Source organism: Cottoperca gobio, unplaced genomic scaffold (genome assembly GCF_900634415.1).
Source record: "Cottoperca gobio unplaced genomic scaffold, fCotGob3.1 fCotGob3_303arrow_ctg1, whole genome shotgun sequence".
NCBI classification, from domain to species: Eukaryota; Metazoa; Chordata; class Actinopteri; order Perciformes; family Bovichtidae; genus Cottoperca; species Cottoperca gobio.
The window spans coordinates 42,501-57,253 of NW_021166913.1; the positions used below are offsets into that span (position 1 = coordinate 42,501).

Here is a 14,753-nt window from a genome sequence, read left to right on the forward strand (position 1 = left end):
CACACACACACACACACACACACACACACACACACACACACACACACACACACACACACACACACACACACACACCTATTTTTAACCTTCCGCTCCTCATTCATATCTATATGTCCTGCTGTTGCACGGCATGCTGGGAGGACACTGAGACTTCACGGACTGAACACGTGTTTGGACTTGAAGCTCGACCTGTCACATGTTTGTTGTGTGTATGACACAGGAAGCTGCCGCGACTAAAACCAGTTAATAACTCTAGAAAATGCATTTCCTGTAGAACAAGCGTGTAAACACTGAAAGCTTAAATAAACTGCTGAAAGTGCAGAAATAAAATGCTTTGCACTGAACTGCTGAGAAAAAGAAAGTCGAAATGGAAAACTGGCAGAGACGGAAGCTGACCTGCTTTACAAGCTGAAGTTAAAGATATTTATGATATGCACAGAATGACATAGAAGCAGTTGTTGGCAATTAAAATCTGAAGTCTCAGCAGGAAGAAGCTTCTAGTTTCACTTTATTACTCGAAAGGCTGGAAGCTAAACTGTAATAACGTCAAAGCTGGAAGTGGAAATGAATCGACTGAAAGGGCAAAAGATGAAATGCTTTGTACAAATTCAAAGGCAGAACAAAAGTTAGCATAAAATCTATTAATAGATTTAAATCTGATTTAAAATCGACAGATGTTTAAAACTCCACAAAGAATCTTGCAAAAGCACCAATTTAAATCTGGTGTTTACCGGAGACGTGCTCAAAAGCTTCTTGGAAATAATCGGCATAAGAAAAAACATAAAAACTACAAGTAGTCAACTAACCGACTCAAAACAATCATCGTCATGGTTTCTGCGGCTGAAAGTGAAAACGTGTGGGAGATGGAATAATAAGTCAATCTCAAAATGCACTTCCTGTCACTAAGTACACAAACAGAAGAACCAACCTTTCAGAATAAAATCCCTCCACATGTAACACGAGAGCAGAAACAATAATAATAAATAATACTGAATTAAATGTATTTATTTAACTGCTACAGACTTATTTTAATGATATCAAACTAAAGAGAACTCGAGACGCTTTTGTTTTCTATACTTTCTCTCTCTGCCACGTCGTCTGTGGTTTCCTGTCTCGCTCGCTCACATTGACTCAATATAAAACACACACACACACACACACACACACACACTTATTCTATGTATCATAATAAATCTAATATTTATTTCCAGACAAATAGCTGATCTGATGATGAACAGGAAGCTCAATGACTAACAACACATGTCTTTACAGAAGACACACACACACACGGCTTATTTTTCAATATAAAAGCCCACATCTCTCACTATATGTTTACAGAAAAACTAGGGCTGGACCTAGCTTTTCAAAATAAAAGTGCTCATCACTCAACTCTTGTCAGGCTTCGACCTCAGCTGATGTTTTTTCCTTATTCCAACAACGATAATTAAAGGAAACCTCAACTCCTCCTCAGTACCTCAAGAACATTCAATTTCTTCCACATCTTTTATACATTAAGAGTTTTATTCAACTTTTAAAGCCGACAATTCATATTTAGCATCAGCTTTTCAAAATAAATACAAATATTCCACATTATTGCATTTATAAATATTTTCCAATTAACTAAACCAATTACCACTCTTCCAACCAGTCCCACGACTTCACCTTCTGTGAACACATTTAAGCAGTAGCGTTTTCAGCTTCCAGAATTCACTCCGCAATTTCCTTCTTTTGTTATAACTATTGTTCTTCTGACGAGTGCTTATCGAGTTAACAAAAGCTAATTATGTTCGTCAACAACCATTTTTTTCCACGACTAAGACGAGACGATCACACGACGTCACTGAACGCTAACTGACGATATCAACGAGTAACATTGTTGATGAAAAAGACGACTGAAATACTCTTTATTCTAAATGTTTGTTTATTTCCCCCCCAAGTTTGTGTAATGCGCACAATATCAGGACTACACCGCCAGCGTCGCTCGTTCTTCATAACCACTCAGTCAGCCAAACTCCTAAAACCCAGCGCCGGGGGTCTGATCCCGGGGGTCTGATCCCGGGGGTCTGATCCCGGGGGTCTGCCTTTAACTTACTTAAGTTAGTAAAGACAAATATAGCTGAAGACTTTAATTCTGTGGCTGCTGATTGGACGCCAACACATCTAAAGGTCAGAGGTCAAATATGGGGGTGTGTGTTTCAGCATCACTTCCTGTGCGCGTACACAGGAGCAGCTTTCCTGTGATCACATACAGTCAGAATGCATCTACAGTTGAGTCTCAGCATCGCATCACACACACACACACACACACACACACACCAAGTGCTTTATACGGTAATGTTTTAGCGGAAACGCATGTGTAGGACTTGGATTGTTCTGCTCGAGTTTGAAAACAGATGTTTTGATAGTTTATTTTCTTTAATTCATTAAGACTTTTCTCAGTTTTTTGGATTCTTCGTTCTCCGCGGAGGCATGCGAGAAAAACAAAGTTTCTGAGTAACTGATATACAAATACTCATGAAGTATTCCTTTAGGGATGAATACTAACTTTTGGTTTTGTAAATGTGCACCTTGTTAACCAGCGAAGCTGCAGTTCACTCACCTGTCCCGCGGGGGGAGCTGCTGAGTGGGGGTGCTGTGGAGGTGTTCAGGTGGTAGGAGAACCTCATGGTGCTGAACTGACTGGAGAAGGAGGGAGGAGGCGGGGGAGGAGGAGGAGGGGGGAGGCTGAACCCGAGCAAAGCGCTGCGAGGTCGGTTCAGCTGCATACGTACGTCAGGTCAAAGGTCAAAGGTCAGTCTCTGTTCACATTCATGTTTCTCTTTTTAAAATGAGACTTTTAATCTGAAGGTTTGGGTTTAAATCTGTTGAGTCCTCAGAGAGTTCATCACATTGAATAAAGTCAGTTTCAGCAGAACTTCAGCATCACATATCCAAGTCATGCGGAGGTCAGCGTCTCCCCTCCTTCATCCTCCCCCTCTCTCTCCCCCATCTCTCCCTCCTTCCTGTCACTCCTTCAGAAAACTTAGTAATCGTCTCGTCTCCATCTCCGTCAAATCAGTAGAATCCAACTAATGCGATTTAACAATGAAAAAAACGTTCCTCAGTTTAAGTTTCCCCCGAGATCAGATCCAAGTGGACGCAAAGAAGAAGTGAACTTGATGTTGTCTCGTTAAATCACATTTCTTCTGTCTATAGTTTCCCCCCTGAAGAATCCACAATGTGCCGACTCAGCTCCGGCACACAACTAGCTTCACTTTCCCTCCAACTTTACACTTCTTCCCTGATTTCTTTCTGCTGCTGCTTCATTTTCACGTCCTCTGCAGATTTTTATTCTTTAATTCCAGCGTCGGTCTTCTGTCTCTCGGTAGCTTCAGGCTTTTGTGTGAAAATCTGATCTGAGCTGCAGACCGACACCACAGCTCCTCCTCCTCCTCCTCCACGCAGACATCTGATCCCAGACCAGCTTCCCTCCTCCTTCTCTCTGCGGTCTGTTTCTCATTTTCTCGGCTTTCTTGCTTTGTTTTTTGAGGCTGAAATTTGAAGCAAAAGGAAAACTGTGGGGAAAAATTCCAGCAGCAGTTTTTGTTTTCGCTCCTTTTCTTTCCATCGGCGCTGCAGTCAGCTGATTCTCCTCCTCATCACAATACTTTCTAACACTTATGACACTTTAAAGTTAGCAGACATGAAGCTGGAGGATCATGCGAGTGTCTTTCAGCCAGCAGAGGGCTCCACACCTCAGATATCACAGATACTTTGGGACATTAAAGCACGATATGTCATTTTCTGCAGCTGGAGGTCTCTCAATAAAAACAAAAACATGAAGTAGTGTAGGATCATCCCGTTTGTTCAGGAGCTTTTTCAGAACTCTCCTCCTCTCCAAAAACAAACAGATTTGATTAAAACTGATAAAAGTCCTGAATGAAGCCGTTTCACGTTGAACATCTGTGTTTCTCGACGCTGTTTAGCAGATAAAAGAAAGTCCCTGAGGAGCTGCAAGCAGAGTTGTCACTAATGCTGAGCTTGTCTTTCTGATAACTTAAGATCCAGACGTGCAGGAGGTCTTCCACAGGAGCCGAACTATCCGCAGAGATCTCCTCCTCTTGAAAACAAACAGACCCGGTGATTAAAACCGCTAAAAACACTGAATAAAGCAGTTTCACAGTAAAAACCAGTGTTTCCCCAACACGGTTTGGCTGCTGCTAACGTTCATCCCCTTCAAATCTAGAGTTAAAAACACCAGGATGTAGAAAGTGTCTTAATTAAAAGTGGATAAACAGTCAGTTTATGAAGCTTCTGGCTACAAACACAACGCTGACGCTGCTCAGAGGGGAGACGACACCGTTACAGGAGAGGAAACGTTACCTTCTTTACAATGACACGTTTCTCTGGATCATTTGGGATAAAGTAAGAACACACTGAATAAATGATATAACAAAGGTCCAATCGTTTTTAGACGTTTTAAAGAGGGAAAGTTGCACATTGTACATTTAAATCCCTAAAATCAGAAAGTATTGGCAACAGTAAAGGAATAAACTAATGTTAAATAAGTATATGAACAAACCTCTCAGTGAATACCTTCAGAATATAGAGTTCAACTGTGCATGGAATTTTAATCTGAACCATGAACACATTCTCTTCTTCTCCGGTTCTAGTTCATTCAGTGATTATTAATATTTAATATAATAAATGTACCTGCTATTATTATGGCCACTAAAGGTTTGTGTAGCTAACAGAAGCCTAGAATTAATTACAATTATTTTTATAAATGATATTAAATATATGAGCAGTTAATAGCATAATTATAGTGAAGCTGCTCTCGCTCACGTTATGACTTTATAACAGAGTTTTATCTTTAAAGGCTTGATTATTTCTGCACATCATAGTGGAGTTGACACGCGGTGCCGTCTCCAGGGAGCTGTTTGTAATATTAAATATGTAATAACATTTTAAATATGTAATTAAATCTTTAATCTGTTTCCTGACGTCCTGCAGCGTCGTGTGCATGAAAACACTTGAACACCAGTTTCACATGTTTCTGTTTAAAATATAAAATTCAGTTTAATTGATATTCAGAAAAAAAGAAAAACATTGTGTTTAAAATGTACAACGTGTTGAACAAAGTGAAACTTTCCTTCAGTGAGTCTCTGATCTTCTGCTCCTCAGGCTGTACCGAGGCTGAGCAACCAGGAGGAAGAGGAGGATGAAGATGCATGAAGACAGACAGACAGAAAGACAGACAGACAGGTCAGAGGTCATGAACACAATAAATCTCTTTCTTCAGATTTCTGGTTGATTTTTTAACGCTAACAACATCTGAATCATAAAACAAATGTTTAAAATGTATGAAAACGCTCCGAGCTGCTACTTTTATCATTAGAAGAAGAATAACTTGAGCGCCTGCGTCACTGACGTCAGAGAGCTTTGTGTTGAACACATTAATAGTAGCGCTGTAGCCAAACAGAAATATTAATCTGCACGTTATCTAATATAAACAACACGTGTTAAATCATGTGTGTGTGTGTGTGTGTGTGTGTGTGAGGACAGACTCAGTTTGTCAATAATCAATAATCTATATTTAGATCAGATGTACCGGTTTGTCCTCCACCAGGATGCTGTAGACCAGAGGGGCGGAGGAGGAGGAGCGACGAGGACGCCTGCCTGGACTCACTGAGGCATTCTGGGTAATAGGACTCAGCACTGAGGCATTCTGGGTAATGGGACTCAGCACTGAGGCATTCTGGGTAGTGGGACTCAGCACTGAGGCATTGTGGGTAGTGGGACTCAGCACTGAGGCATTGTGGGTAGTGGGACTCAGCACTGAGGCATTCTGGGTAGTGGGACTCAGCACTGAGGCATTGTGGGTAGTGGGACTCAGCACTGAGGCATTGTGGGTAAGGTAGGGCTGCAGGGTGACGTCAGCTGCTGAACTGTTCCTTGTACTGCTGAGAATACTGGCAGTACTCCTACCTGCAGTACACATACACAGTTAATCACAAGACTGCAGGTTATTTTATTTTAAATGATTACTGTTTAAAACAGTTTATGGGGGGTGTGGTGGTCAACTTGGTACATTATTTATTTTATTTCCTACACACAATAGAAAGTATGAAAACGAGCCATGAATGCACAAGTCAAGTGTGTAATGTGTAAAAAATATATATTTCTCTATACAGATTTATGTTTTCCGTCTTTAAGTCTGAAGCTCAGAAAACCTTTATTATGTCTAATAAATAATCTCCCTGTAAACATTCAATCCACATCATGTACCATCATATCATACCATATCTCGTTCAGACGTCTTCTCATTATAGGAGGAGTTGTACATGTCCATAATAACACTTTAGTATAATCTCCTCATTTCATGTCTTATTATTGATTATTTGATGTTTATTCATTTTTTCGTTTTGTCACATTTGGTATAGTTTCATTATATATAATTAGTTTTTGTTAAAAAGATTTCTGAATGTGCTTATATTCCAAATGAAGAGTTTCAACATAAACATGGCCACAGAGGTGAGACAGGTACTGACCGATGTCTGAGAGGTGAGACAGGAACTGACCGATGTTTGAGAGGTGAGACAGGAACTGACCGATGTTTGAGAGGTGAGACAGGAACTGACCGATGTCTGAGAGGTGAGACAGGTACTGACCGATGTCTGAGAGGTGAGACAGGTACTGACCGATGTTTGAGAGGTGAGACAGGTACTGACCGATGTCTGAGAGGTGAGACAGGTACTGACCGATGTCTGAGAGGTGAGACAGGTACTGACCGATGTCTGAGAGGTGAGACAGGTACTGACCGATGTTTGAGAGGTGAGACAGGTACTGACCGATGTCTGAGAGGTGAGACAGGTACTGACCGATGTTTGAGAGGTGAGACAGGTACTGACCGATGTCTGAGAGGTGAGACAGGTACTGACCGATGTCTGAGAGGTGAGACAGATACTGACCGATGTTTGAGAGGTGAGACAGGAACTGCCCGAAGTCTGAGAGGTGAGACAGGTCATGCTGGTCTGTGGTCGGAGACACCAACGTGCTGCACTCTTCATCTTCTTCTTTTATCTCTTCTCTCCTCCTCGGCGCCTCCTCTCTTCTTCTGCTCTCGGACCTCCTCTGGAAGAGATGTGATTGGTCAGACTGATGTGACAGGAAGTAACTTCCTCCTCTGTGACATCACTGCTTCACTTCTGTTCTCACCTTCACAGTCAGCGGATTCTTCTTCTGTTGTTCCCCCAAACTCTCTGCAGACAGACAGACAGGCAGGCAGACAGGCAGACAGACAGACAGGCAGACAGACAGGCAGACAGACAGGCAGACAGACAGGCAGGCAGACAGACAGGCAGACAGGCAGGCAGACAGGCAGACAGACAGGCAGACAGGCAGGCAGACAGACAGGCAGGCAGACAGGCAGACAGTGTAACTAGTTGTGATTCACAAACTTATATGGAGAATAGAAACATTCATCTGTTGCTCTGTTCGCATCTTAAATCCTGTGATAGAGGAACTCTAAATAAAGGTTGGACAGTAATTAGTGTTGTTGTGACTCTTTTAAATATTTGTTACACAAGTAATGAAAAAGTAATCACATGTAATAAGTTACGTTACTTTGATGAAGTAATTAAAATAGTGACATTACCTTTTACTTAACAGGGTAACGAGTAACCTTCCCCTCGTGCTGACCTCACCTGCGTGCTGCAGCGCCTCCTGCAGGCTCCTCTGCGTCTCCCTGAGCTGCTGCAACACCTGCAGACTCTGCTGCAGGGGGTCTCTGTACCGAACACACACACACAGCAGCACACACACTCCGACACACACCATGAAGCGCCGCAACACACTCGCATACACACTGACCAGCTCCTGCACCCACAGAGACACGCACACACACACGCACACACACACACGTTATAATGACGACACACAGCTGCTGCAGGACACTTCAGAGGCTCAGCTGTGACGTACTGACCATGTGTTTGTGTTCAGGATGATCAGAGGTCACCACAAACTGGTAGATCTTCCTCTCCAGGTAGAAATTTAAACACACCAAACTCAACAACACCAACCTAAACACACACACACACACACACACACACACACACACACACACACACACTGAATTAGGTGCTTTTGGAACTTTTCCATAGTTTTACGAACCCCCTTTTTATTGTGTCCGCACTGCAAGAACTATTTCTTTAGAGCAGGAGGCTCGGTATTACACATTGAACCTTTAAATTATTATTATTATCTTAAATTTAATTTAACTATATTTATTATCCAACTCTCGCATGTCCTTTATTTTACCCAGATCCGACCCCGAGCCGATGCAGGACTCAGTTTCACACAGGCTCTGTATGAATGTGCAGGTCAGCTGAGACGTGCGTCCTGCCCGGCAGAGAGACGCGTATTTAGTGTTTGACAAACAGGGGACATCCTCAGAGAAGAGAAGGGGTTAATAAATAAATAATAAATACGGTCTAACGATTATCACAAGTTCAGATCAGTCAGGACTGAGCCTGGTTTTAAATATTAATAGTGATTACAAACTGTGGGCTAAAACGCACAAGAAGCCCGATTCTCCTTTACAATAATCAGTTCAAAAGGTTCAATTCAATGTTTACAATCAGGTAGTCTGGGTGGAGGTGAGGAGGAGTTACCTGGCAGAGGGTGGAGGTGAGAAGGAGGAGGAGTTACCTGGCTCTGGAGGAGCGCTGGGTGGAGGTGAGGAGGAAGGCGGTGCAGAGAGCAGCGGCGTTGTAGCAGCAGGAGCTCAGACTGTGAGCCTCCATCAGCAGGAAAGTCTGCAGGAAGGAAACTCTGTTGAAGAGTTCAGACAGCGCCACCTGTTGCTCCCTCGAGGCACTGTTGAGCTCCGAGAACACCGACCGCAGACCTGACAGACAGGTAGAGACAGACAGGTGGAGAGTGAGACAGGTGGAGCTGGGTTAAGGCTGCAATGACTGACTTTTGGCAACTTTTTTCCTACCCACTGTCGCCTTTTAGGCTGTCGGGGTGTTTTATTTACCCTGTGTTGAGTCTTAAGGTTCTATGTGCGTATGATTTTTATATTAACCCAGTGTAGAGTCTCTCAGGCTGATGGTCATTCATACCCTGGGTGGAGTCTTTCAGGGTGACTCTCAGCTCCTCTCCGTTGTTAAGGATCTCCTTCTGTGCCTCCAAGGTAGCACTCTGGGCAACAATTAGGTCCTCAGCCATCTGCCTGGTGGACAGAAGCTGCTCGGCTACACCTGCTGAACTCTCCGTTAACCTGAGACACACACACGAAAAAGTGTGTTACCTGTGTGTGTTACCTGCGTGTACTACCTGTGTGTGTTACCCGCGTGTGTTACCTGTGTGTGTGTTACCTGTATGCGTGTTACCTTGTGTGTAAGTTACCTGCATGTGTGTTACCTGTATGTGAGTTACCTGTGTGTGTGTGTGTTACCTGCGTGTATGTTACCTGTGTGTGTTACCTGTATGCGTGTTACCTGTATGGAAGTTACCCGTGTGTGTGTGTTACCTGTATGTAAGTTACCTGTATGTAAGTTACCTGTGTGTGCATGTGTGTGTTACCTGCATGTGTGTGTTACCTTTGTGTATGTGTGTGTTACCTGTGTGTTACCTTTGTGTGTGTGTGTGTGTGTGTGTGTGTGTTACCTGTACATAGTGCTCTCTGCTCGGCTCTGCCAGGCCTCAGACTGCAGGAAGTGACAGATGGAGTGTGTGTGGGTGAAGAACTCTGTGTAGGCGTTAAAGGCCACAGCGTCCATCACACCTGTACAGCTGCTGACCTCTGATCCCTCAGGGCATGATGGGAAATCCCTGCCTGAGCTGACAGACAGAGAGACATTTTCAAAGTAAAAGTCAAAGTTAAAGAACAGGAGAGATTCTATTTTCTTTAATTTATTTATGTTATAAGGGCTGAAAGATTTTCAAAAAATGTCTAATTGTGATTTCTTTGACTGAAGATTTGTGATATTTGAAGGAAGGATCATTTTTACATCTTTATTGTTATATTTCTGCAACTTCATACTTCTACTACGCTACATTTCAGAGGGAAACATTGTTCTTTTTACTCCACTACATTTATTTGAAAGTTTCAGTCACTTTGAAGATTCAGATCCAGATAATTAATACAAAATATAAATCAACAATTCATTTCTCATTTATTATTAAAGGTTAAGATAAAAGGTTTTTGATCCCGTATCTGGCAGTAAATAGCTTAGACAAAAGTTCCTCCTTTACCAGCTGCAACATTAAAGTGATGAACACAATAACTATAAACCAATAATATAATATATATTATTATGAAATTGGCCGTTGTGCAGATTGAGTCGCCCACATTTACTTTTTGTTTTGATGCCAATACTTTTATACTTTTACTTAGTTAAGATTTTGAATGCAGGACTTTTAGTATTTCTACACTGTGGTATTACCACTTTTACATAAATAAAGTATCTGAGTACTTAGTCCATCACTGAATACAAATATTAATTAATATAATTCTAACTTCAGTATTATTCAAAATATAGATTTGGTCCAAAACATTAATGTCATACTTGAAAATCAGTGTTTAGGCTGTAAAATCTGCACATTTCTTCACAAAACTATGAAATGTCACATGGAAGGTCAATCTACTGATATGATATTATAGACAGCTTGTGAAGGCAAAAGCATCTCATTAGTTTTCATTACCTCCGCGTGCAGAACCTGCTGTGTGTGTACGTGAGTGAGTGTGTGTGTGTCTGTGTGTGTGTGTGTGTGTGTGTGTGTGTGTTGTACCTGCTCAGGTGACAGAAGGTGAAACTCAACGCGATCCGGCTCTGGCTCTCCGACGTCATGTCCCTGCAGCGCGTGTGCAGGTGCTCCAGAGCTCGCGCCCAACATCCTCCGTACCCGGGGTGAGCGGCGAGGCTCCGCACGCGCCTCAGCTCCGTCATGCCGCGCTCGGAGTCCGGACCGGATCCGAGGGAGGAGAGACCGAGGAGCACCGAGCCGCTCAGCAGCAGCAGCACCGCGAACACCTGAGCTGCCATCTCCACCTGTCTGCGAGCCGGCCCGCTCAGCCAATCAGAGAGACAGATTTTCACCCGGGTCAGAGGTCACGAGTCTTGGTTATTTTTTAATTAAAATCAATTATTATATCAATATTTGAACATTCATTCAAACTATATCCATCAGAACAGAAACTGAAGGTCATTAAAAATAAAATAAAAATATTAATTACAAATGAAAGTTTGAAGTAAAAAACATTAAAACATCAGCTGACTCAGCTGAGCAGACTCGTGACCGCCAGCAGGTGGCAGCAGTGCATCATGGGATGTGCAGTCCTCCTCAGTAACTTGTTGGAGTTTCTGAAGTGACCAATTATGAATAATCAGGTTCTTTGTATTATAATAAACAATAATGAGTTAATGAGAAGTCTCACAAACATATAAAGAAAGTGTCATTATCTTGCTGTTACCAACACCTTAATAAATTGTTCCTCCATGAGATTTATGTTCAGATTAAATAATGTTTAAATATTATAATGTGTGTTAAAAGATGTAGATAATATCATACAGCATGTTAATCAGTGAGCTTCAGAGGTGTGAAAGATTAAAAAACAAAATCAGTTTTTAATTGTTTTACTTATTATAATAGTAGGTTCACCGTTAACTAATATAAAAGTTACATTTTTATTGATGTAGGTATAATATTAACAAAAAAAAAGTTTTTATACTGTAGGTAAACCAGCAAATGAACAGAACATTTATATTTTTATAATTAGAGGACAGATGATGAGCTGCCAGCATATTTTACGTTATTTTAAGTATTTATTTAACATTTGCAGTTTTTGTACGGCAGAAAAACTGAAAAAAACTGAAAATGTTTATTTATTTATTTTATTTTCTACTATTGGTACACCATTTAATTACAGTGAATGTCTAGTTTGTTCACTAAATAAACACCTTTCAATAATAGAACAAATATAAATGTATTTTCTGCAGAGACCATTAAAAAACGAAAATTTGATTTCTTTATTTTATTTAGTTTGTTACTTTAGATACTCGATATTTCCCTGTCTCCAGTATTTATGCTAAGCTTTGCAGCTGCAGTACAACCCGTACAGCTACACAACTTCAGTACAATATAATGTGACTGCATGTGAGGAATTATTAATACAATCTAACATTTGTAGTTCAGTTTGTAAAATCTGAAAAAATATTAATGTAAACTGAGTTATTTTTTCTGGAAAGAAATCTCATATTATCGTGTTTTATTTTGTGCTTTGTGAACTCTTTTATTTTTTATTTATTGATATTACTTCATATTAGAATATTAACATTTCTTTTTTTCAGTTTTATTTCTGTTCACAAATGTTAGTTTTTTTATATACTTTCTATCAGCCTATATATTTATATCTTTACATCGTAGTTACATATTTGTTTAGTTCTGTTCCTATGTGAGTCAGATTTCTTGTGTGTGTTCACACACTTGGCCAATGAAGCTGATTCTGATTCTGTAAAGTTTATATAAGCAAGAATCACGGCTTTAAATGTGAGTTTAACTCGTTTTATAAATGCGCCCATTCAGAAGTTTTCCCTGAATTATTCAAATGACCAAAACAAATTGACATGAAGTGACTCTGGGCCCCTCTTTGAATTCCTGAAACACTTGATGGGAAAAACCTTTGACTTTTCCAGATGTCGGTTAAACTACAACTCTGTTCTCCAGCGGAGGAAACTGAAGATGGAAACCAGACGTTTATAGACCCTCGACTGCAGGAAAAGTACAAAAAAGCACACTGTGAAAATACTGCACTTTTAAAAGTCCTGCAAAACCTTTCTTAAGTAAAAGTATGCAAGTATTTCTAGATTAATATTCCTGCTGCATTAATGTGTGTGTTACATGTTCCTGCTACATTAATATGTATGTTACATGTTCCTGCTACATTAATGTGTGTGTTACATGTTCCTGCTACATTAATGTGTGTGTTACATGTTCCTGTTACATTAATGTGTGTGTTACATGTTCCTGCTGCATTAATGTGTGTGTTACATGTTCCTGTTACATTAATGTGTGTGTTACATGTTCCTGCTGCATTAATGTGTGTGTTACATGTTCCTGTTACATTAATGTGTGTGTTACATGTTCCTGCTGCATTAATGTGTGTGTTACATGTTCCTGTTACATTAATGTGTGTGTTACATGTTCCTGCTACATTAATATGTATGTTACATGTTCCTGCTACATTAATGTGTGTGTTACATGTTCCTGCTACATTAATGTGTGTGTTACATGTTCCTGTTACATTAATGTGTGTGTTACATGTTCCTGCTGCATTAATGTGTGTGTTACATGTTCCTGTTACATTAATGTGTGTGTTACATGTTACTGTTACATTAATGTGTGTGTTACATGTTCCTGCTACATTAATGTGTGTGTTACATGTTCCTGTTACATTAATGTGTGTGTTACATGTTCCTGCTGCATTAATGTGTGTGTTACATGTTCATGTTACATTAATGTGTGTGTTACATGTTCCTGCTGCATTAATGTGTGTGTTACATGTTCCTGCTGCATTAATGTGTGTGTTACATGTTCCTGTTACATTAATGTGTGTGTGTTACATGTTCCTGTTACATTAATGTGTGTGTTACATGTTCCTGTTACATTAATGTGTGTGTTACATGTTCCTGTTACATTAATGTGTGTGTTACATGTTCCTGCTGCATTAATGTGTGTGTTACATGTTCCTGTTACATTAATGTGTGTGTTACATGTTCCTGTTACATTAATGTGTGTGTTACATGTTCCTGCTGCATTAATGTGTGTGTTACATGTTCATGTTACATTAATGTGTGTGTTACATGTTCCTGCTGCATTAATGTGTGTGTTACATGTTCATGTTACATTAATGTGTGTGTTACATGTTCCTGCTGCATTAATGTGTGTGTTACATGTTCCTGCTACATTAATGTGTGTGTTACATGTTCCTGTTACATTAATGTGTGTGTTACATGTTCCTGTTACATTAATGTGTGTGTTACATGTTCCTGTTACATTAATGTGTGTGTTACATGTTCCTGCTGCATTAATGTGTGTGTTACATGTTCATGTTACATTAATGTGTGTGTTACATGTTCCTGCTGCATTAATGTGTGTGTTACATGTTCCTGTTACATTAATGTGTGTGTGTTACATGTTCCTGTTACATTAATGTGTGTGTTACATGTTCCTGTTACATTAATGTGTGTGTTACATGTTCCTGTTACATTAATGTGTGTGTTACATGTTCCTGTTACATTAATGTGTGTGTTACATGTTCCTGTTACATTAATGTGTGTGTGTTACATGTTCCTGTTACATTAATGTGTGTGTTAAATGTTCCTGTTACATTAATGTGTGTGTTACATGTTCCTGTTACATTAATGTGTGTGTTACATGTTCCTGTTACATTAATGTGTGTGTTACATGTTCCTGTTACATTAATGTGTGTGTTACATGTTCCTGCTGCATTAATGTGTGTGTTACATGTTCCTGTTACATTAATGTGTGTGTTACATGTTCCTGTTACATTAATGTGTGTGTTACATGTTCCTGCTGCATTAATGTGTGTGTTACATGTTCCTGTTACATTAATGTGTGTGTTACATGTTCCTGTTACATTAATGTGTGTGTTACATGTTCCTGTTACATTAATGTGTGTGTTACATGTTCATGTTACATTAATGTGTGTGTTACATGTTCCTGCTGCATTAATGTGTGTGTTACAT

At 40.2% G+C, this 14,753-nt stretch overlaps 2 protein-coding genes across 4 annotated transcripts in view; both read right to left on the minus strand.

Annotated features, from left to right (window-relative positions):
• The window catches only part of fgd1 (FYVE, RhoGEF and PH domain containing 1), a 39,874-nt gene extending 37,167 nt beyond the window's left edge, over positions 1 to 2,707 (minus strand). Inside the window, exon 1 of the mRNA XM_029427250.1 lies at positions 2,600 to 2,707. Within this exon, the coding sequence (XP_029283110.1) occupies positions 2,600 to 2,666 (67 nt within the window). The 5' untranslated portion in view covers positions 2,667 to 2,707. The remainder of the gene's footprint in view (positions 1 to 2,599) is intronic.
• A 2,323-nt stretch (positions 2,708 to 5,030) lies between these two features.
• Positions 5,031 to 11,089, minus strand: LOC115005441 (uncharacterized). 3 transcript variants are annotated; one of them, XM_029427259.1, is made up of 10 exons: positions 10,777 to 11,089; positions 9,652 to 9,825; positions 9,105 to 9,262; positions 8,689 to 8,887; positions 7,964 to 8,060; positions 7,686 to 7,857; positions 7,198 to 7,241; positions 6,951 to 7,113; positions 5,591 to 5,967; positions 5,031 to 5,164 (listed from the first exon to the last, which is right to left on the minus strand). In XM_029427259.1, the coding sequence occupies exons 1-10, from the start codon at positions 11,028 to 11,030 to the stop codon at positions 5,054 to 5,056; spliced, it is 1,749 nt and encodes a 582-aa protein (XP_029283119.1). In that variant the 5' UTR covers positions 11,031 to 11,089; the 3' UTR covers positions 5,031 to 5,053. The 3 variants fall into 3 exon arrangements, with proteins under 3 accessions (XP_029283119.1, XP_029283120.1, XP_029283121.1); XM_029427260.1 differs by having other exon boundaries at positions 5,031 to 5,175; positions 10,777 to 11,088; XM_029427261.1 differs by lacking the exon at positions 10,777 to 11,089 and adding an exon at positions 10,690 to 10,741.
• Between the last annotated feature and the right edge of the window lie 3,664 nt (positions 11,090 to 14,753).